The sequence below is a fragment of the Salarias fasciatus genome, chromosome 4 (assembly GCF_902148845.1).
Source record: "Salarias fasciatus chromosome 4, fSalaFa1.1, whole genome shotgun sequence".
Taxonomy (NCBI): Eukaryota; Metazoa; Chordata; class Actinopteri; order Blenniiformes; family Blenniidae; genus Salarias; species Salarias fasciatus.
In genome coordinates this window covers 14,385,813-14,409,179 of record NC_043748.1, presented here as the reverse complement: position 1 = coordinate 14,409,179, position 23,367 = coordinate 14,385,813, and the positions used below count along the sequence as shown (strand labels likewise).

At 44.5% G+C, this 23,367-nt stretch overlaps 2 protein-coding genes across 2 annotated transcripts; both read left to right on the top strand.

The window, feature by feature from the left end:
* The first annotated feature begins 936 nt into the window (after positions 1 to 936).
* Positions 937 to 6,527, top strand: LOC115386895 (26S proteasome non-ATPase regulatory subunit 11A). The gene is made up of 12 exons (XM_030089351.1): positions 937 to 1,067; positions 1,695 to 1,796; positions 3,520 to 3,716; positions 3,846 to 3,903; positions 4,072 to 4,266; positions 4,341 to 4,485; positions 4,560 to 4,620; positions 4,774 to 4,836; positions 4,929 to 5,090; positions 5,176 to 5,227; positions 5,322 to 5,465; positions 5,580 to 6,527. Exons 1-11 carry the CDS (start codon positions 977 to 979, stop codon positions 5,462 to 5,464), a joined length of 1,269 nt encoding a protein of 422 aa, XP_029945211.1. The 5' UTR covers positions 937 to 976; the 3' UTR covers position 5,465; positions 5,580 to 6,527.
* Positions 6,528 to 7,380: 853 nt separating this feature from the next.
* LOC115387778 (homeobox protein Dlx3b-like) lies at positions 7,381 to 16,066 on the top strand. The gene is made up of 3 exons (XM_030090632.1): positions 7,381 to 7,994; positions 11,011 to 11,195; positions 12,268 to 16,066. The coding sequence occupies exons 1-3, from the start codon at positions 7,643 to 7,645 to the stop codon at positions 12,694 to 12,696; spliced, it is 966 nt and encodes a 321-aa protein (XP_029946492.1). The 5' UTR covers positions 7,381 to 7,642; the 3' UTR covers positions 12,697 to 16,066.
* The last annotated feature ends 7,301 nt before the right edge of the window (positions 16,067 to 23,367 follow it).

Below are 23,367 nucleotides of genomic sequence, written 5' to 3'. Positions count from 1 at the left end.
GGGATGGTGTTCTTGGGGTCAAATTCAACATTTCTCTTCCTCCAAACACGTCGAGTTGAGTTGAAGTGGAACAGCTCCATTTTGGCCTCATTTCATCACAGCACCTTCTTCCAGTCTCTCTGAGTCATTAATATGTTCAGTTTTGTTCCTGACATCTTTAGACAGCTTTTTGGTCTTGCTCATGGCGGAGATGTTGGCGTGTCTCTGAGTCTGTGGGCAGGTGGCTTTTTATACAGGTGACAATTTGGAACAGGTGTCTCTCATAAAGGTAACGACTTCACTGAGATTAGGAGTATGTCAATGGTTTGTAGGAGCCAACATTGCTCATGGTTGGTAGGGGATCAACTGCTTATTTCCCTCAATGAAATGCTATTTATTTAGTATTTTTTATTTCATGTAATTTCATTTTTTTTTTTTTACATTTTTTAAAATATTGTTTCTATCACTGTTGAAATAAAGCAGCCATAAAAATCAGAGACTTTTCTTTTATCTTTTATTTCTTAGTATAAAAACTTCAAACTACAAAATCAGTTTTGTGTGTGTGTGTGTGTGGGGGGGGGGGGGGGGGGTAGTGGCGGGTTCAAATACTTATTTTCTCCACTGTATATATGTTAAATTCTGGAGACTATAACAATTGGATTTGCTTGCACTGATTCCAGACAGTCCCCCAATGCTGTTAATATGTCATATACAAAAAAAAACCTATTACCAGACAGACGTCAGAAAGAAAACACACATTTATTTATTTATTAAATAAATAAATACATAAATACATAAATAAATAAATAAATAAAGATTTACAAAATATTTGCATTTAGAGGGATGCAGTACCCGATGCTGCCTGTAGGAGAAGAATTGGTTTAATTGAATGCAGTACCGGATGCTGCCTGCAGGGGGAGCCACGCCGGACCATGTGAACGACTCGGCCGGAAAAGGGGCGGGCAGAGCGGAGCGGAGGCAGGCAGGCAGAGGAACGATGGCAGCCGCGGCAGTGGCTGAGTTTCAGAGAGCACAGTCTCTTCTTGGAACAGACCGGAATGCCTCTATCGACATCTTACACTCAATCGGTAAGGCCCACCGGGTCGGCGCGCTACTTATATATAGCATAACTTGACGTCCAGAGCCAGAGGCTTCATGTTTTCCCTCCCGTTGTGAGGCAGGAAAGTTAGCCAGCGTTGCTGTTAGCCGCCGAGCTAAGCTAAGTTAGCCAGCCCGCTGCTCGCCGTCTCTTTCTCTTAGCGCTTTGCACAGTGAGTCAGCAGCAGCGGGCTAGCCGGTTAGCACCACACCGGCTAGCTCATCAGGCAGGCTAGCGGCGGCTCGCCGGGGCTCATTCATTTGAACCCGGGTGACAGCCGGCCGCTGAAGCGCCTACTGCCGTTAGCTGCCATCTCTCGTCTTGTCCGATATGATGCCAGGCCGTGAAGGAAATCACGATCCGATTCTCACACATCTCCTTTGTCAGCTAGCCGGTGGAGAGTAGGGAATGTACCTGTACGATGCTTAATGATGCTGTCACTGTCATTAATGCTTCAAATGTGACAGTTCTGATATTTTTTAGGCTCTTTACCTTCCTGGCTTCTCCCCATCTACCTGATTAATATAACCTGACTTGAGACTGTGATACTAGCGTTTGTGATTCATGTTAATACGGATCAGATTACATCATGATTTCGTGTGTGTGTGTGATGTAGTGAAGCGGGACATCCAGGACAGCGATGAGGAGGCGGTGCGTGTTAAGGAGCAGAGCATCCTGGAGCTGGGCGGGCTGCTGGCGAAGACGGGACAGGCTGCAGGTAACCACAACAACACCATGTCCATCCGTGCTCCATGACGCACACACACACTCACACACTTTAGTAAAAGCTCAGCAACCACGAAGATGAGATGCAATTCACTCAGCACGACTCACTTGGCAACATTCCGTTTGATCTGATCATTTCATATTCAAGAACATCAATTACTTGATTTCACTTTCATTTCACTTGGACTGACCAGGTTTCCTGGTTATGTAATGTAACCACACTTTAATAACTCCTTTATAGTGCATGTGTTGGACAGCAACATTAAGGTGCTCCAGGGAGCTGACGGAGGTCAAAGGTCATGCTCGGTTCTTGACCTATCCACCATGGGAGCCAAACCTGCCAACTCCCATCACTGTCTTAATCACACTTTATCGGTAGCCACGCCAAATTTAAGGGAGTTTTGATCTAGAACAGTAGCTCCCAACGTTTCTGAGTTGCTACTCCCAAGATATACCTTTGTTGGTGTTCATGGGAAGCCGTCTCACGCTTCTTTCCCTCTCCTATCTGTGTGGATGGGTACAGTGCTGTTGGATCAGTGGCACCAAAATGCGGGTTTACTTCCTGCTTCTGGACACAAACCTCATGCAGGCATAATTCAATTAATTCAAACTTGTTTGAACAATCAAGTTCAATAGGAAACAAGTGAAACTACTCGCCATTTCACGTCTTGCTGGTTCATCCTATCATCCGGCTATCCCCTTGTAGGTGTTGGCTCTGAGGTTAGAGCAGAGAGTTTGTGACTGGAAGTTGGGCTTTGAATCTCACTGAATGTTGTATCAGGATGATCATCAGGTGTTTAACTTGTACCAAGTCCAACATGCAGATCACAGCGAGAAGGTGCAGCAAGGAGTCGCTTCACTTTCAGAGCTGCACAATATTTCACCAATTTGTTGATACTGTTGTATCAGCATGTACAGTATACACATTAAGAAGTGACTTCACAGAAGTCAGTTACTCTGAACTGAAGTCCTCAAGCTGCTGCTTTTCTGAAATGCTGCTTGTGGAAACTCAAGAAGTGACATGATTCAAGAGAAGATAAAGAGACAGTTATGTCACAGCTGGTGTAAATGAGGGGCAAAAGAAAGAGTATAGTTACTATCTACTAGTTACATAGCAGCGTTAGTACAGACACTGAAATGAATCCCAGCAAGGTTCTGCTTTAGCCAGAGCTGCTGTTTTCATTCATTTGTCTGATGAGCCTGACAAAGTGCTCAGTTTCTTTACTGATATTGATCTTTTGTCATCTTGAGTTTAGTAGGTATATTCAATTTAAAAGTCTAATATCTATGATTTACCTTTAAATACCTCAAGAGGGAGCTCACGTACCACAGTTTGACAAAAGTCTGAGCCACATTTAGGAGGAGCTTGACCGTCAGTAATAAACAAGCAGAGATAAATTCTCTCCTGGTTGATGTGTCAGAATAATCTGAAGTCAGAAACCGTCCAGTAGGAGAGCTGCATTGCGGGAAATGTTGCTTCTTGTTGATACAAAGTAAACATTGTCAGTGAAGATCTCACAGGAGGCATCAGTGGCCTCTGATTGGCTGCTGTCCTCATTTTATTGAGTCGAAGTTCTGCAACTGTTCTAATCATAGCAATAAAATGGAAATATAACCCCTGTTCAGTGTTCTAAAGGGAGCTCACATCAGTCCTCATGTCCAGGAACTTCATTTGAACCTCCTCTGACTTGTCACTGTCATTCTCCCCTCCTCAGAACTTGGCGGCCTGCTTAAATATGTCCGGCCCTTCCTCAACTCCATCTCCAAGGCCAAGGCAGCCCGGCTGGTCCGCTCCCTGCTGGACCTCTTCCTGGACATGGAGGCGGCCACAGGCCAGGAGGTGGAGCTCTGCCTGGAGTGCATCGAGTGGGCCAAAGCCGAGAAGAGGACCTTCCTCAGACAGGCGCTGGAGGTGAGCTCTGCTGTTTTTGTTCTGAGATGTTCGTGCTTTTCTGTTGGTGTGGAAAGTTCCCGTATTCTTCTTCCAGTGACATGAAAGGACAACACAACCATCTCTCTCTCTCTCTCTCTCTCTCCTCAGGCCCGACTCATCTCGCTGTATTTCGACACAAAGTGCTACCAGGAGGCGTTACAACTCGGTGAGTGTCGATTTGACTCTCGGGTAGCTTCAGCCCTGCGAGGCTCGGCATTCCGCCTAACGCCCGGTCCACACGAGCCACAAACTATTTTTTTTTTCTCAACGCCACGAATACAAGTCAAAACGGTGTAGTGCAGGTCACCCGGTCTAACCCCCGCCTCCCCTCCAGGCTCCCAGCTGCTGCAGGAGCTGAAGAAGATGGACGACAAGGCGCTGCTGGTGGAGGTCCAGCTGCTGGAGAGCAAGACGTACCACGCGCTCAGCAACCTCCCCAAAGCCCGCGCCGCCCTCACCTCCGCCAGGACCACCGCCAACGCCATCTACTGCCCTCCCAAACTACAAGCAGCTTTAGACATGCAGTCAGGTACCACACACACACACACACATTTTTTTCAGCAAATTGTACACTTCCAGGTCTAACCTTCACGCTGTTTTCAGGGATCATTCACGCGGCGGAGGAGAAGGACTGGAAGACGGCGTACTCCTACTTCTACGAGGCCTTTGAGGGCTACGACTCCATCGACAGCCCCCGAGCCATCACAGCCCTCAAATACATGCTGCTCTGTAAAATCATGCTCAATGCGTAAGTGTCCGCCACGCCGCCGCCGCCGCCGGTCCGAGTCCCGCCGCTAACCGTGTGCGTCGTCTCGCTTTCAGACCGGAGGACGTCCAGGCCCTCATCAGCGGGAAGCTGGCTCTGCGGTACGCGGGCAGACAGGTATCTATCCCCCCTCCTTTGGAACATGGTAAAGCTGCAGACTGAGCGGCGGCAGCTTTTTACCAACATTCAGCTGAAGAGAAACAATGAATTGTTTTGTTTCGGGGATTCGGTTTCTTCTCCGGCCCTCACTCCCTCTTTGTTCGTTCGCAGACGGACTCACTGAAGTGTGTGGCTCAAGCGAGTAAGAACCGGTCGCTGGCAGACTTCGAGAAGGTTGGTTTGCGATCTTCACTCCAAACTTGTGGTTTCGCCTCCCGCTCCATTCACTCCCCTCTCTCTCCCGTCTCTCTCTCCCCCACCGAAAGGCGCTAACGGAGTACAAAGCCGAGCTGAGGGATGACCCCATCATCAGCACCCATCTGACCAAGTTATACGACAACCTGCTGGAGCAGAACCTGATCCGGGTCATCGAGCCCTTCTCCAGAGTCCAGATAGCACACATCTCGTCCCTCATCAAGCTTCCCAAGGTGAGATCCGATCGCTCTGCTCCGGTTCGACTCGCTTCCCAGCAGCAACGCTGAAGTTTTTTTTTTTTCTCTCTTTTCTTCGCAGGGAGAAGTGGAGAGGAAACTATCACAGATGATTCTGGATAAGAAGTTTCACGGTGAGCCGCTGCAGACTGTGTGTGTGTAGAAATGTGTGTGTTGAGGGGATTCTGGTGCAGTTTCAGACTTCTTTGTTCTTTTTAAACTGAGCAGGTATTTTGGACCAAGGCGAAGGCGTGCTGATCGTCTTCGACGAGCCGGTGGTGGATAAGACGTACGAGGCGGCGTTAGAGACCATTCAGAACATGAGCAAAGTGGTGGATTCGCTCTACAACAAAGCAAAGAAGCTCACATAAGGTCCGTCCTGAGCGTTAACGTCTTCCTCTGTTTTTTTTTTTTTTTTTTTTTCATGGTTTCGTAGTGATTCAGCTGCCCAAACAAACTCTGAATGTTTCTCGTTGCCCTCTGCAGAGAGTTTGGAGCGGCGCGGGCCGGCCGGACCCCGTCGGACCGCTCGCTTCACCTTGGGAGAGGGGGGGAGGAGGGGTTGCGGCGAGGACGAGGACGCCACAGAAACCCAGCCGGCAGGCGGAGGAACCAGCGGACCAGCTGAACCAACCCGGCCCCTCCCCCCTCCTCCTCCCTTCTTCTCTCTCCCCCCTCCTCTCACTGTTTCTTCCTCCAATTTGATTGGAGGTCGATCAGACACAAAGTGCTCCCCCCTGTGGACAAAACCAGGCACTGCGCCTTCCCGCTCCCCTCCACCTGCGGTTTCTTACTCTGTACATAATTTTTTTTTTTTTTTTTCGATTTTTTTTTGTTTTTCGTTTCCTCTCCTCGTCCGTCTCTGCGCTGGCCATCAGGGAACCTTGTAAAATACCAAAACACAAAACAAAACACACCTGTATGATAACACAAGCCGAGCCCACTCCTCGCTGTCGGGCCTGAAACTGAATGTTTGAATCTGAGAAAAAAAAAACAAGCTTTCACTGAGAACGACCCCCTCCTCTCCCCCCACACTCACTCACAAGGCATTCTGGGATGCGTGGACCATACAGGGAACTCCTCCTCTGTCCACTCGGGACCATTTTCTCCTCCCACACCGGGGGTCTCCTGCAGCCCCCCCCTCCTCCTCCTCTCATTTGTATATAACATCGCCAAGCGCTCCTTCCATTCAAGGCCTGATGTTTATTCACACTGTCCCCCCTTTTTTTAATGTGTAAGAACAGTAAACCTGCCGCAGAGAGCTCGGCTGGTCTCTCACACACACACACACACTGACACACACTCGATGAGTTGATTGGGCAGGTTTTGCTGTAGAAAATCAAACTGTACATTTCTGGGAACTTAATTTTGCAAGGACTCGAGGGTTTACCATATATGACATAGAGAGAAATGCTAATAAAAAAAAAATGAAACCTGCAAGTTGTGTGATTTTTAAAATCTGATTATTCGTCGTCATTCACATCACATCTAGAGAGATCTACTAGTCTCTGGATGGTATTAGTCTGCTGATGAGCAAATGGATTTAAGAAATAGGGTAAAGACATTGAATTGAAACAAAGTGTTAAATAAATGTGAAAAACCAATCTGGTTAAAATTGGTTAAATACACAAAATGAATAGCTTTTAAAATTTCAACAAGTTATACTTATTCTTGTTGGAAGTACTGACCCATTTAAAGTCAAACGTATTAAAAGTCAGAATTTTTAAATCAGGTTTTATTGTGACTTTGAAGGTGAGCAGATATCAGTGTTAAAAAATGTTCTCAATGCTACAATATGCAATTTAAAATTGTCACTGAAGCCTGGAATTGAATTACTGCAGTCGTGTAGATTTTTTAAAAAAAAGGTTTTTAGAAGGGAAACTGTGACACCTAGTGGTGAGAGTAGGTCATAACAGGATGAAACTTCACACTGGGAGAGAAACTTTTCAGAAGTTTAAAAAAAACAGCTACTTGTATTTCTTTCTTTTTTTGTGCAAAACTATGGATAATCTCGTGTTTTTCCTTGAATTTATTTTTTCAACACCTCAAAGTGGACTGTGTGCTGTTTTCCCCCTGTGGAGTTCATCTGAAAGAGTTAATCAGCTCTAAATACTGAGAACAGCTGTCTTGCACATCTGCATTCGAGTGAATCTGTTTTAACTGACAAAACCTTCCTCCCAGTCTGCTCTGATCTGATCTGATCTGATCTGCTGGGATTCCTGTGCGTAAAAGTTCACTTTCCTCCAAGTGTCTGTGCGCTGCGGCGCAGGCCCGAGGAGAGGCTTACCGGAGGTTTCTGTGGGGAGAAGAAGGGAGCCAGACAGGCGGCAGCCGGCTCTGTCTCGGCCTCAGGGCAGAGGCACGGCGAGCCAATGAGAAGGAGACATCCACTCCTCTGCGTCCTGCCCGGCTCGGCTCAGCTCGGCGCGCCCTGTAATTAGGAGCTCTGGTTGGGTTGGGCGCCGCCACCGTGGACAGCCTGGCTGCTGCGTCAGGGGAAGAAAAACGGGTGAGAGCGCACACAAGTCTGCAGGCGATCCGGCTGGAAGATGAACGATCAATCCTCCCCTGCCTTCGAGGAGAAGAAACCGAGCCTGCCCGTGGCCGGGAGCTCCATCTCGGCCACCAAGAACTCCCCGACCCTGCCGGAGTCCTCCTCCACGGACATGGGCTTCTACAGCGCGCAGGACTTCTACCCCGGGCAGCAGCAGCAGCAGCAGCAGCAGCAGCAGTACGCGGCTCAGCACATGAACCCGTACGCGTACCACCACTACAACCTGAACGGGATGGCCCCCGGTGGAGGCTACCCGGTCGGGAAAGCGGAGTACCCGTACCCGCACGCCGCGTACCGGGAGCACGGCGCGTTCAGCAGGGAGGTCCAGACCGCGCTGCAGGACTCCGGTGAGTCGAAAAAGTTAACGAAGGCGGTGAAATATATCCCCAGATCTTCGTTTTTTTTTAGGATCAATAAAAGAACAAAGCGAGAATCAAAAGTCAGAAAACTTGCAGCGATTACGCACCGCTGAGGAAATCTGGCTGCGTAAGATCCTCCAGAGCCGCACTGACCACCTGAGGCCAGCTCACGTCTGGATCCGCTAACCCGATAATTGCGCACGACTTTTACGCACGTAGCAGATTTAGCTGCAGTTTGTCCTGAACTTTCTGTACGCCGGATTTCTCTCATATTCTGAGAAATTTGAAAATTCTCACGGTATTCATTAGAAAAAAATCCACAGACTCAGAGTTTTATGTCAGCACGGACGTCAAAGCGGGTGCTTGATATACGTGAATGTATCGCGATCTGAACATGCGCAAAGGTGGGAAGAAATGCAGTTGTTTCCAACTGTCTGTGCAATTACTGAACAGCAGATTTGAATTGATTTACTTATTCGATTGTCATATTGAAATACACTAAGGTACAAGTACATTAAAGTCATCCTTGGAAGTGTTTTACGTATCGCAAATCTTATTGTTATAAAAAAATATCGTGAGACTTCCTGAACTAACAGTGGGTATTCGGCCAGAGCAAAGTCAAAACACTTTTAAAATGTGAAAGAAAACTGCAATTAATCACGATTAATTCGCAAAAAGTTAGTGATGAACAATAAATCCAATCAACTTACAGGAAAGAACTTTGTCATGTAGAAGACAAACACCTGAAGACATTAACATCATCACTGGATACTCAACAAAAATAGACTTGTGTGCATTTAAGTTATTCATGGTTTTTTTCAATCAATATTTATAAATCATATGGAATAAGTGAGAAGAAATAGAGGAATGAGGAATTTAAAAATTCGACCATGATGGTAATGAATGTAGAATTAAGAAAAAAAAAAATCAGATGTTGAACAATCAAAGGTTAAGTGAATATTAGTTGAAGGTTGATTTGAAATGCTTGAATACTTGCCAATTACAGGTGTATTAAAAAATCTTCATGTGTAAAAATGTTTTTTTATCCACAAAGAAAGAGTAGCTGAGTGAACAGGAAGATACCACAACTCTGTCGTCATTTTTGTTTTCTCAGGGTGATCGGAGGATAGTTTCTCCTCGTGTGATGTGAAGAATTTTCTCATCCGCATGAGCAGTGTGTGTGTGTGTGTGAGTGTGTGTGAGTGTGTGTGTGAGCGAGCCGGTTTCTGCGATTCGATTCCGGGGACAGCGTGCAGATGGGCCGCAGGGCCTTTGGGTGGAAGCCAGGGACGAGTCCTCCCTCTTGGCTTTTCCACTTCGCTCGTATTTGGAATGAAGATCTAATTGATTTACAGGCGGCTGGTTTACCTGAGCGGCAGGTAACACTAAATCGTCTGTGCAGAACAAATAAACTGTGGCAGTGTTTCACTGAGCGGGATCCGGCGGTGGCACCGTCTCCACACACACTTCCTGAGACAGAGAGGAAACTCACACACTCCTCCGGATGGATTTGGCTTTGCAGCCTCAGTGGTTTGTTTTCTGTCTCGTGGCTCGAAACAATCCCGACAGATTGGTGTGTGTGTGTGTGTGTGTGTGTGTGTGTGTGTGTGTGTGTGTGTGTGTGTGTGTGTGTGTGTGTGTGTGTGTGTTTTTGTGACATTCCAGCTGGGAGGCGACTTCTGGAAATGACCCCGGGGGACTTTGGCCCTCGGCCACGCACCTCGGGTGTCACGATGCGTCAGTCAGCCTTGACCTTTGAATCATCCGGCAAACACTCGTCTTTATCACGCACAGGGCCGCCGCCGACACGCCCACCTCCAACAAACAAACAGCACACACAAGATACATTCCACACGCTACAGTCAGGTGCAGGGAAACACACACACACACACACACATATGCACAAACACTATATACTCATATAAACATACTGTATATAGACACATATACTCATAAATACAATGACACACACACACACACACACACACACACTGCTTGTTTTATTATCAATGAGTATGATAAACTGTGTAAGTGATTAAAACACTAGTTAATTATTAGAGCATAAAATTAAACACTAATCTTGTGATTCCAATGTTTACCTTTCAAGATGTTACAGCATAAATTGATATTTTTTTAAAATAAAACTCATGATGGAAATTAAATTAATATAACATAAATAGATTGAATGGTATCAGACAGTGGGATGAATTTTGCAAGTGAATTGTGTGTATTTATGATGAATAAGAATAATGATTGAAGTTACTGGAATCTTTCTTTGCTAATAGTTATTATCTAATGATGTTTAATCATATAGTTATGCATATATTGCCATTTAAACTAAAACATATTTGATCTATTTATTTATTTATAGTGAGTAAATTTTTCTTTGAAGAAAAGATTGAAACATTGATTTATTGTTTATCTATCTATTCAGTGGTGAACATGTGGTTTTCCTGCTGATCTCTCCACGGAGTGAAGTTTGTTTTCAGGATGAAAGAATCTGCTCAGCTGCTCGTTCTTCACTCCAACGTTCAGTTTTCACACCGCATACCCTTCATGAAACAACCAGGATCCTCAGAGGTCAAGGGTCAAGGCTCGACCCGATGCACTAACCCACCAAAGTTTCCACACTGGTATGATTTACAAACGGGTGGTGAGGCGAGTTGCGGGGAGAGCCGGCGTCCATCACATGTAAACAAATACGTTGGTTTTTATAGTTGAAGGAGGAGAAAATGAAGAAATCTGATCCAAGAATAGCAGCGTGAATTGTGTACGAGCGGGCCTTCAGGCTACATGAAAAGCACCTATAAATTTCTGTCTCCCTCCCCAGCTGTGGGACACACTGAGACCAAAATTATAAGTCCGGAGCGCTGCAGGAATTTCTTTGAAATTTCGGGGCTGCAGCAGCTATTTCGGTCCGGCCTCTGCGCCGAGTCAGATCATTGTTTATGGAAGTGTCAGAAAGTCTCACGTGGCTTCTGCTTTTCGCTCTCTCTCCCCTCAGTGAAAGAGGAGCCCGACGTGGAGGTCCGAATCGTCAACGGGAAGCCCAAGAAGGTGCGCAAACCGCGGACCATCTACTCCAGCTACCAGCTGGCCGTCCTGCAGCGGAGGTTCCAGTCGGCGCAGTACCTGGCCCTGCCGGAGCGGGCCGAGCTGGCGGCGCAGCTGGGCCTCACGCAGACGCAGGTGAGCGGGCAGGGACGGGTTAGCCGAGACTTCAGTGATTGAACCGGTTCAACCGTCAGGCGAGAGAGGGTTACCACAGGTAGTTAACGCTTCAGCCGGGAAGTCGTCACATTTACCAGTTTATGTCTTGGCATTCTGTTCCAAACCATCGGTTCTCTAGAGGAAGGCCTCGTGCCAGCAGGAGTCTTGAAATACAATAGTTTCAAAGCAAAATAGCTAAGAATTTAATTTAAACACAGATTTTCATCAACAGATGTGTTTTATGTGATGGAGAACAATTGAAATTATGCAATACGACTCATAAAACATGAGTGTAACAATAATGGAGAGAGTCTGCAGGTAGCTTGAGAAGAGTGAAAAATTCTCCTCCTGCACCTGATTCAAGCATATATTTTAGAGTAAAAAACAAATGTAAAAAAGCTATGCATAAAAATCAACATTACTCACAAAGAACTACTGCAATAAATCTGTCAGGCCATATTTAGTGAACTTTTTTTTTGTAAATAAATCATATTGTAGAATAGTAATGCTCAATAAAGTTGATCTTAAGGAAGAAATCAAGCACATTTAGATAATTTATCAACTAGATTTCAAGAGATGTGATTGTATAATTGAATATAATGTCTTTCCACCAAGCTAAGCTAAGCTAAGCTAGGCTAGCTAGGTACTAGATAGTTGCTATAGAGCTACTATCAACAACAAACAAACAAACAAGCGGCGTCTTTCCATGGAACAACTGGAACCTGCACGCGACTTGGCCCGAGGTGTTGCCAGTTATTGGGCATTGAACATAAAGTGCTCATATCTGTGACGGAGAAGAATGTGGTTCTGCTGCGTCTGCTGGAAAACACCACGGGCCTCTCAACTCCTACGCAGCGAGCGCTTCACTCTGAACTCACACTCTCACGCCACAAACATATTTTTCCCACGTTAAGCTGCAGTTTTCAGTTCAAACTCGGGAATTGAGGTGCAAGCTTCAGGCTGCATTTGGATTTTGTAGCTTTGCATGAATATAAGACTTGCTGTGACGGTGGAAACAAATATCCAGACCGTTTTTTCCCCTTCGTTCCAGGTCAAGATCTGGTTCCAGAACCGGCGCTCCAAGTTCAAGAAGCTCTACAAGAACGGAGAGTTTCCACTGGGGGAAATTTCTCTGGAACAGAGTCCGGAAGCCAGCGATTCCATGGCCTGCAACTCTCCTCCGTCTCCGGCCGTGTGGGAAAACAACAACGGCGGCAGCAGCAGGAGCGGCGACGGTGGAGGAAGCGGCGGCGCCAACGGCAGCGCCATCAAGAACAACGCCATGCTGGAGCCCACCAGCAGGGGGCAGGGTCCCTACCAGCCTCCCGTCGACCCCTCGTCCGCCTACATTGGGGAGTACACGCACCAGAACTGGTACCAGCAACACGGCGCGCATTTAGGCCTGCAGCAGTCGGGCCAGACGCATCACGCCACTCCGCCGGCGCCGGCGAACGCGCAGAGTATGGGAGCCGTCTACTGAAGCTTGAAGAGAGACTCACGTGCGTTTCGGCCGGAGCCTGGACCGCGGTGGAGGGTCGCCGGTGTTTTCTTTCCCAGGGGGGAGGGTCGATCGGAGGCTCCACCTGGCAGCGACGCTCCGATCCCAGTTTGGACTGTAAAAACTCGGCGCCTGCATCGCAAAAGAGGAGTTTCCCCTCTGATCCACTGTTCTCATGTCTATGAACTCGCAGCCTCGCGGTGATTCTGCTGACTGACTCATACTGACAGCTTCATTCAAAATCACTGTTAACAGATGATATTTTGTATATTTGATATATGACCATATTTATGCTACAGCCTTTTCCTTGATGTTTTTATCTTTTAAAAGTGGCCTTAAATTAAAAAAGTAATAATAATATTATGATAAAACCAAAAACTACTGAAAACTTGTAAATCAAGAACAAACAATCCATCATTTGTGACTCATTAGCGATTTTCCAAAGAATAATAAACTATTTGTTTCAGAGATAATAGAAGGATTATGGTCATTTTAAACATATATGAACCAGGAGTTCATTGGAATTACTTCAAATTACTGTACTACTGATTTTATTTAAAGGTAACACAAATAGCAAAATGTGTCCTTCAGGTAGAGAGGATGACATTTTTCTCTCACAATGATCAATGAAAGCCTTTAAAAGCTGATTTTACAACATACAATCCCATAATCACTGAGTTTAAGGGAATCTTATTTTCTAACTGGAGATCTATTTTCCAGAAGTGCTGCCAGGCGTACAACAATAATCCTATTTTTATCTGCTGAAATGATTATCCTGTCCTGTTTTGACATCCTTAATCCCTTAATGCCTTCGAGGTGCAACTAAACACTCGGTACCTGATCTACTGAAGGTTTGAGCGTACAGGCTTAATATTGCAAGCACACATGTAGAATGCTCTGAAGGGTGCGATTTCTTTCACAAATGTGTTCTAGTTTGTGCAAGTTTATACTCACGGGTTCATTTAAAGCTTTGACATTTAAAACATTTGCATAGTTTGAAACTGTGTCTGTTTTTTAAAATGTTGAAAACGAAGGTGAGGCAGAGACAATTCCTCAGCTGACCCGCCATGACTTTTATTTGCGAACTTTATGACAAGATAATTTTTTAAATCATGCAGTCGTACACACATATTGATTTTTTTTTCTTTTTCTTTAATGCGCTGGTATGTTTGACACATCCACCCCACATATCAAAACCCCATTTCGTTTGGTGCTAATGAGGGCTCAGTGTTCGATCCCAGCTGTTATTTCACTTCATCGTTTTTATTGATCAAGTGAAACAAAAGTAGAATCTGTTTATGTGTGCATGCAGTTTGCCTTGCTTCAATCAGGATCTCAGTAAATCAAACCCATACACTGACTATATCTGATTATTGTGCAATAACATGCTTCTTTTTATACTTGGCAAGTATATAATAATTTCCTTTGAAATATGATCATTTTGACTGTGTGATCAAATAATTCTACATTTCCCACCTGGCAACACTGGTACTTAGAGGTTAAGGTTTAGATTGGGTTTAAGTAGAAGCTTAAGGAGGGAGATAAACTTTCAAAAGTACTTTATGACGAACCTGATTCCAGCTCAGCTGCTACAAACTAGAAAATATTGTGACATTATTCCAGTAATTCACTACTTTAATGTTTCTGTCAAGAAAAATCATTTCCTGATTTGGAAATGCACGCAAAAGTTTTCCGTCAGCATGTAGCTTAAATTCTTTGACAGAATAAAAACATCTATTGTTACTGTAGCAGAGAAACCATTCTTCCATCATAAATGCAAAACAGTTTTGGTGTTTCTCTAACGTTCATGCATATGGATAGACAGGGTGCAACTTCCCTGAACAAAAACAGATGTATCGTGTCAATGTAGTCCAAAGTATCTGCTAGTGGTACAAATGCAAAAGTCACATGCAAACCAGGAAACATTTTTGTTCTGGCAGAAGAAGTTCCCCTAGAAGAGGTTCCTTGTACAATTCATAAACACAGAAACTGCTAAAAAGACTCATGTTATATGCCGATGACTCAGTCCTTCTAACAACCACCTTCATCGGGTCTGGTATCAGTGTAGTGACGTTCCGACCACTCACATTTCACAGCTTATCAATCTTGCTATCCCTGCCGAAACTTTACTAGCAGCATGTACGAAAAAGAGCTGATCCAGTGTTAGCGTGGGAAAATGTAGCTGACATTTGGCCACCATTCCGGTTTTCTACGTGAATTTTTCTAAGTCTACGTGGGTAACAATAGAGGTAATGGGCTGATGCCGAAAGGCGTAGGTTTAAATGAAGTTGGTGTGATTCATACTGAGGAGGCGTTTTTTTGCAGTTTTATAATCGTAGAATTAGGAATGAAGATGAAGATTTGAATTGCGTCCTGCTCAGGTGAGAAGTCTAGCCAGGTTAAAAGAAAAAACATGTTTTGTTCTTGTGTTGGAGCCTTGTTTCTTGCTTTTCTTCCAGTTTTATAAACTAAGCTTTGCACCTTTACAGCAAATCTTTCAGTTGTCTAGATCATGTTTTGATATGACCACGTGCTCCAGCATCAGATTCAAAGTCTTGCAATTGATGGCTTACGTGTCACATTGGCATCTGCAGCATGTTTGGCTCATCCGACTTCGGCATAGAGGACAATTAAGCTGTGATGGATGGAAAGAGGAGCAGATGATTCTCATGAGATAATCGCCAATCACTCTGTTTTGGGTTTCGGTTGTGGGTTACGACCACCAGTTGATATGTCAACCACCCAGACAGCTGTCAGGACTTTGGTTTAGAATACGGAGACACAAAGATGGAGTAGATCAAGAATCCCCGAGAGGATCCGACGACTTGAAGGAATTTTATTGAGTGGTGGCGAAGAAGTGAGGCTGAGGCCAAATATGAGTCAAACTTTAAAAATGCCAATAAATGCTCTACAGTAGGGTTTTTTCATGAGATCATTTTTGCCTCGGTAACATCTTGGTATTATCACGATCTGAGTCTTCAAATCAGGATTTCTCTTCAAACCTAAATCGAGATGTGACCTCGACACACTTTGTTCCCTCGGTATTGACATCTTTCAACAGTTTTCATATGTTAGGCACAAGCAGCGACAAACCAATCTGCATGTGTAAGAATACATTTACTGCTGACAGACACTTTACAGTCCTCCAAAAACCATTTATGAGGTCAAAAGTTGGAGCAATTTGGTGCTGAAACATAAAAAAAAAAAAAAAACAAGTGTATATATTCCATTCCTTTTTGCTGTACTCAGGTTCTTTATTTATAGTGTCAGTTGTAGATATGAAGTAGAGCCATAGTTTGTGCAGTTTTGTCTCCTGAGCACGACAAAATAAACCGTGTTTTGTGTATTTGAATCATCTTGCTAATGTGTCGGTTTTTTTTCTCTATGCTAACGTGTGAGCGCGCCGCAGACAAACATCGGGGCGTCTCGCTGACGGTGCTTTCCTGGTGCGCCTGTCACGACTGAGTCAGACTGCAGGTACAGGTTGCGCCCGTCCATATATTTTGTGCTCACACGCCGTGTGCGTGTAAAGGAGTTTGTGGGAGGCGACAGCGCGGCAGACACTCTGGAGTCTCTGGATGCTAATAACACACCGCTGACACTGAAAGAGACGGGTGTACGCCGCTTTCATGTGGCACACAGTTGGAAAGGGGAGGAGTGTGTGTGTGTGTGTGTATCTATGACAAACACACCACTCTAGGCTCCAAACCAACCAAACCCAAAGGTTACCCAACAAAAGAGGGCGTGACGAGGAACAAACACACAGCCAGGGATGCTTTAAAACAACGTTATTCGATATTTATTTCTTTGAAATATTGATTTGTCATCTCTTAAATTCTATCCGTTCTTTACAATGCTGGACGTAAAGACCAATACACTTCTAATTATTGTACAAAAGATATTAAGTTGCAGTCAATTAACTAAGCATACAGGCTGGATCGGTTTATTCCGTACTTATCAATTATAACCCAATACCTTGTTTCATCTAAAGAAAAAAACAGGGTGAACTGGAATGACTGGAATGCAGACTGCGTCTTTCAGCCAAACACTCAAATTGAGATTTACATTAATCTCGTCAACCCCCACGTGCGCCGATAGCGACATTTAAATCAGTTCACTCTGGAGTTTGACTGGACGGATGCGGCAGAAATGCTGAGCAGTTCCTGAGATGTTCAGCTCAATCTGCAGGAAAAGAAGCTTTAGAGGCATTTTGAAGACGGATCCCAGTGGAAGGGTGGCAGGCGGCATCCAGTAGCCTAGTAATTAAGACAGATTACAAAGTCTTCAAAGGGGCTTCTGGTCGGGTGGTGGAGGGGTGGGTAGGATGGACCACCATCATCAAAGTCTCCGTTTATAAACCAGAAAAACACGCTAAGTGAATAAGTTGTGCAAAACTTTGGTATTTAGCTGATGTCAACCCTACATGGTCTTTTTTGGAAAACCAAACCAAACCAAAACTGCAACTGTGTTTTTGCCGAGTGGCTTTTTTTTTTTGCTGCCATAAAGCTGATGCCTTGTCAAAAAATATAGATGCAGGTCTCTCTTGAAGAGGAAAATAACTTTAAATACATGGTGTGGAAGTCAGAAAGTTTTGATGTCGTCATTGGAAGGACGACGATCAGAACACGACGAAGGTGTTTGTTACCGCTGAAAATGCAATCTTTGTAAAACGGCTCCCACAGTACAGCTTTCTGAAATTGCCACTGTGATAAATAGTTCTGCACATCTGCACATAAACAACCATGGCGGACTCTAATGTGGCATCACTTCCAGTCTGGATTCTCGTTGTCATGCAGACGGAGCCTAACACTCGGACTGCAAACCGACCGCTTCCCATACGTCCGTAAAGTGTGATAACTTTAGAAACTGTGATTTCATCTCCTGAAAACAGAGATTTTGTGAGGAACATCAGCGTGCAGGGTGCAGACCCCGTCACCACAGATCCACTAAGACCCCCTCCATGTTTGTGGAGGCTTCTGCCTTCCTGTGCTGAGCCCTGGGCTTCCAGGTGTCAGGGAGGAATGCAGCCCAACATCACAGGAGACAGACGGAGAGGGCAGACAAGGACTTGTAGCGACCTGTGACGACTACTCCACGGGAAAGGGGGGAGAGAGAGAGAGAAAAAAAAAAACTTTTCACCACAGTCATTGTGGATTTCTCTTCTAACAGACACTCGACTGTTTATATTCATGTAAAGACAAACACGCCAGGTGGTGATGTGATTTTTTTCTTTTTTTGTGGGTGAATTTTGCAGAACTTGCAGTATTTCTATTTTTTCTTTCCTCTCCCGGATGACGCCTGGTAAAAGTCAGGCGCAGCGAGGTTAGCTGAGGTGACGACGTTACACCTCTGCTGGTTGGCGGCGGCGGCGGCAGGCGGGAGGGCGGGAGGGCGGCGGGCTGAGGAGGGCGAGACGAGGCGATGACATCAGCCGCCGCGAGCCGGGGCCGAGAGGAAGGAAAGTTTATAACTGCGTCGTGAAAGATCGGGAGCTGACGTTACTTTCCTCTCCCTGCCTCCAGGTGTGATCTCAGACAGACGTGCGCTTTTGAAAGCCGATACCGAAGACGACACCTGTATTTTTATTTTTTTGCTAAGCGACACTCGTCAAGTAGCACAAACACTTTTAGGTAGACCCAAATACCAGGTGAAATGCTCCAACATGTAAATAAAATGCAACCTTTTGCACGCATCTGGAACGAATTTGCATGAAAAATGGTAATTGGCCGATACCGGCTGAACGCATCGGTCCAACTCTTCTCCACGGCGCATTGCATGTGCGTACAAACATAAAGCCACACTCCCACACACACACACAAGCAAGGCTCTGCTGTATCTCAGTTGCACTTAAGCGCGTATGTGTTTTTTGCACCGCATGGGTCAAGTTTAACGAGCAAATATAAAGTGACCCCTGCTGTTTACGACTCGTTTTAATTAATGTGTTTTTTTCCCCTCCCCGTCTCTCTCTCTTCTCTCTTTCTCTCTCAATAGGTTTCATTCATGAATCTTTCTTTCTCGCGCTCTGCTTTCTACTCCACAGGGGCTCCCATACTGTCATCTGCCCAGTAGCAAGATTTAAAGTCTTTTAGTTTTATAGTTTTTTTTTTTATTTTTTACATTTTTGTCCTCACGCAAGCTCTTGAGGTTTGCCTGTCCGTTTCCTGCGTTCTTCCGACACAGTGACGCTCTACAGCTGTGACGTTCAGATGTTTCTGATCACCTCGACTGTTTCCCGTCTTCAAAATCTCAAATATTCGAGGCGATGTGACGATCCTTTGCTCTTCTGTGCAGCTTCATCCAGCTGATGTTTTCAGGCCGGAGAAGGTGGACAGGAAACGTGCAAACGACACACAGGTGGCCACAATCAACAATAGAGGGGGGGGGGGGGGGGGGGGGGGGGGGGGATCAAGAACTAAAACACCTGAAATAAGAGGGAGAGCGTTGTGTGCAAAAAATAAAACTAGAGCATACCAAAACAAAAAGCAACGTGACATCAACTAAAGGAGACTCGCTAATGTCCACTGGGATCACGGTTATGTTTCTGTCTCAACGGCCAAGTAATGATTAATGCATCGCTTCATATTTGATAAATCTATTTACAAAACTGCTCACATACTACACACACTTTTTTCTTTTGTCACTTTAATCCGGGTTCTTCTCTGTGTTGCTCACAAGTAGGTCAAAATCTCTCCGTGTGGAGTCTCCACTTGTCCATTGTGGAGGGAATTTAAGTGTTTTTTTATATATATTTCTAGGTGTTTTTGTGATCTTTAATTCATATTGGTTTTTGCTCTGAATTTGAAGACACATGATCAGCAGTGAACCACAGAATCATCCAGTGATTCAGTCATGTTTACTAACACTCTGACCAAAGAATTCAGGAAAGTTTTAGGTCCGATCCCTGCAGTTTATATGAAAAAGATCTGGATCATGTGTTGAAGCCCCCTGGTTTTGGGATTAGCACGACTCAATTATCAAGAAAACTTTGAATCACTTTTATTTTCCATATAGTACGCAAGATCATCACCGTTAAGCCCTAATTAACTGTGTTCCTCTTTATACTTTCGCCTTGTCCTACATCTGGCTCAAAGTGCAGATATGCCAATTCCACCGTGACGTATCATGTCCGTCATCTAATTTCCCTCGTAACAAAGTACTTGATTACATCTGTCCAACCCTGGGAGTGCAGTTAAGGTGTGGTGAAGTGCGCTGGCGCCACACTGGCAGCAACAGCGAGACGCTGACATTTTTCTCAGGATAACTCTGCTAACGGGACGTGCTGAGGATCACGTCTGACAGACAGTATGGGGCGTACCAGGAGGAGTTTAGACTGGATTAATGTGCGACACACAGTGGGATTTACAGCGTTTGAAAAATGGAGATGCAAATGGAGAGGCTCTTCCTCAGCTGGCTCCACACGACTTTTATTCAGAGACTTTTTCTTAGGAGAACTACATCAACAGGTGATGGAAGTAACATATATCAAACTTAGAAACTGCATGTTGGATGTTTGAATGAGAAATCACCTGAATTTGCATCCTTATGCTCTACACTGCTTCGGCCATAATTAAAGTGGCCAGCAGAGGTCACCATACAGCCTTCTGTCTGACTGCAGAGAGACGATGCCACACCACCATCAGGACCCGACGTCAGTGTCTCATTTGTGCCGAGAGCGTCGAGATCTAACAGGACGAGTGACATGTGAAGTCACGGTGAGAGGGGGTTAAAGAACAAACTGTGTTTGAGTAAATTAAAGACGCAGCGTAACAAAAGCATTCATTTAAACCGTAATCTGTGCAGATACAGCTATAATTAAGCTCTTGAGGTCGACTCATTCCCCCTTTTCTCTGGAGCACGTGTTTCCCTCATGAAGAACACAAACCTCACATGACCCGATTAACCTGCTCTCGTCTCTCGCTGTAGCTCCAGTTTTCATGTGGGGCCGTTCGCTCTGCGCTCGCCGTCCTCGTCGCCCACCCCCTGCTCCAGCAGACATGTTCTCTCGGCCCCCGCCGGGCTTTCATCAGTTCATTAGGACAATACGACGTGTCTGAAGTATTCCATAAAACTCTACGGTGTGAACTCAGCCGGAGGCAACAGGATGCAGTTCCCAGTAGCGGATTAAATAAGTCTGAAAATTCCACTGTGTGGCCCGTTTTTTTCCTCGAGGTCCGTTTGATCCTCGCAGGAAAAGGAGAGAGATCTGCGATGTGTAAACTATCGCCCGCAAACATGTCGCTTCCTCAAAACATTCGGACATTACAAAGCCGGGCAGTTAATATGTCTGAGTTTGGGGGATATCGTGGCAAAAACGTTCCTCCTGCACACGTGTTCCCCCCCCCCCCAAGAGACAGCAGCCAACCGTCTCCAGGTTTAAGAGGAAGAGGAAGAAAGTTTCCAGCGTGAGGCCCAACGGTGTGTTTACACTGCGGCGGCCAAATCTCTTCCCGAAAATGAGATCGCCTCACATGCTTTGGTAAATAACCCCTTTATCTAATTCTTCAGTGAATGGCACCAAGAGAATGATTTCACTCATGAAATTTCGAGTAAAAGAGTGCTTCTGCTCAGACCAAAAAACAGTGTAATATGGTGTTTATTGACATTATAACTACTTCTAATGCCACAGCATTAGAAAGGAACGAGCCAAGTCCACTTGCAAGCTGTAGATAAAGTCTATAACAACCCACCTAAAAGAAAAAAAAACTATATATCAGGTGTGTTTTGAGCTCTGAACAAAATAGCAGACAGTCGACTGTCTGTACGTGCAATGACAAATCATTTTATTGTTTGTGTAAAAAGCTATAAATAGATTAAAATGCAATATAATATCCGCTCAGACTTTTTATGAGAGCATGTATTACTTTTACTGTGGTCATAACTACAGGTGCATTTTGATAAGTTAATTATTTCTATCCTCACAACATTCAAACAGAAATAAATATGGCTGTTTAAATAATGTGATTCATGAAATAGTCATTTGAAATGACTGCTTTGATTTTCACGACTTCTAAGCTAAAATAGAAAATACTGAAAATTTTCACTGTTTGGATTAAATTAAGTTGAAAATGAACTTTTTCATTGCATTAAATTTTTTCATTCAAGTTAAAAAAAACCCTATTAAATTACAGCTAAACAGTCACCATGCCTTTGTAATTTGTTTACATTTGTATTTAAATATAATGGCAGAAGAGAAATATTTTGTCTTTAGTCAGAGTTGATTTTGCAAATAAACTTGTGTTTTCACATTATATGAAAGTCTACGATGCAAAATCTATCTATCTATTATGATCTGTTTTTATAAGGAGTTGTAAATCAGCTCGACCTGCTGTTGATGCGCTGAAAGGCATTTTCTCAGCTGCCCCCCCACGACTCTTATTTGTGGACTTCATCATAAGATCTGTTCTGTCTTGTACCTTTTCTTCCTGTAGGTCATGAAATCTTTCCTCAATCTCTTCAGTTGGTCATTTTAATACTAGTCTGAACTCATAATATCACTCACGCTATTCTTAGTTGATCAGCTACAAAGCTAAAACAAATTAAATATGCAGTTTAGAAATTTTTTACAAAATATCGCAGTAAATTAGGCCCAAAGTCGTCTTTATCTGACCTGTTGTTTTTCCCTCGGACCATTTAACTCGTGATGTTTCTTAACTCGTGCCTTGAAGCAACACAGAATAAATGTCTTCGGCCACCAACACGACGACCACACGCTTCATATGCTTCGTGCAGCGGCGTCCGTAGTGCTAATTTCTAACGTCCACTGGACAAATCAATCTGTTGTGAAGGGCTTAGTCCGCCGTAATCCATTCTGATGGAATCCACCACTTCCTCGTCTTCTCCTCCGGGGCTCGGAGCACAAGGATATTCTCTCGTCTGACAATTACAGATAATTACAGCGTCAGAGTGAAAGCTTTATTTAACAAGCTGTGTCCCAAATTACCTATAATTGACGTGGTCATTTTATAAAATCATTGACGATGTTTGACGACTCCTTTTCGCGTTTCCAGATGTTTGCGGGGGCCAAAGACGTGACCCGATTCCTCTGATTTACGACTCCAGAGAAAATGGCTCCGGGCCACTGGGGAGTACAAAGACCCTACGCTGCGGAGGATTATGTTATTTCAGCTATACTGTTACCCAGGCTGGAATTTGATATGAACTTAAAGGTGCAACAACAGATTATTCCCACTGTTGGATGGAGGTTACATAAACAAAACCCAAAGGGTGGAGCTCGCCAGCGGGGTTTGATTTATTTCAGATGACAAAGCTCTGACTTACCGACAGCCAATAAATTATTGGCAAAAAATATCTGTTTAGGGTTTTAGGAGGCTGTCGAATGGATTCCATTGAACTTTTACAGACATGATTTACCACCTATGATGTTCCAGCTGAGAATCAAAGGCTGGATGAACAAAACAAAAACAAAAAAGGATGAAACGTGATCATATTTCCATTTCTTAGACTCTTTGATGGTCCATTATCTACCAGTAAACAACCTAAACCCAGTAAAAATGCATTCTGAACACAAAAGACAAAAGATTTTAAAGCCAAATTGCTGCAATTCTTTGAATAATAGATTGTAAAAGTAAAAGAAAAAGCACTTTTTTCTTTAACTATCTTTCTTTGATATTGCCTTTTGGAGGCACATCAGAG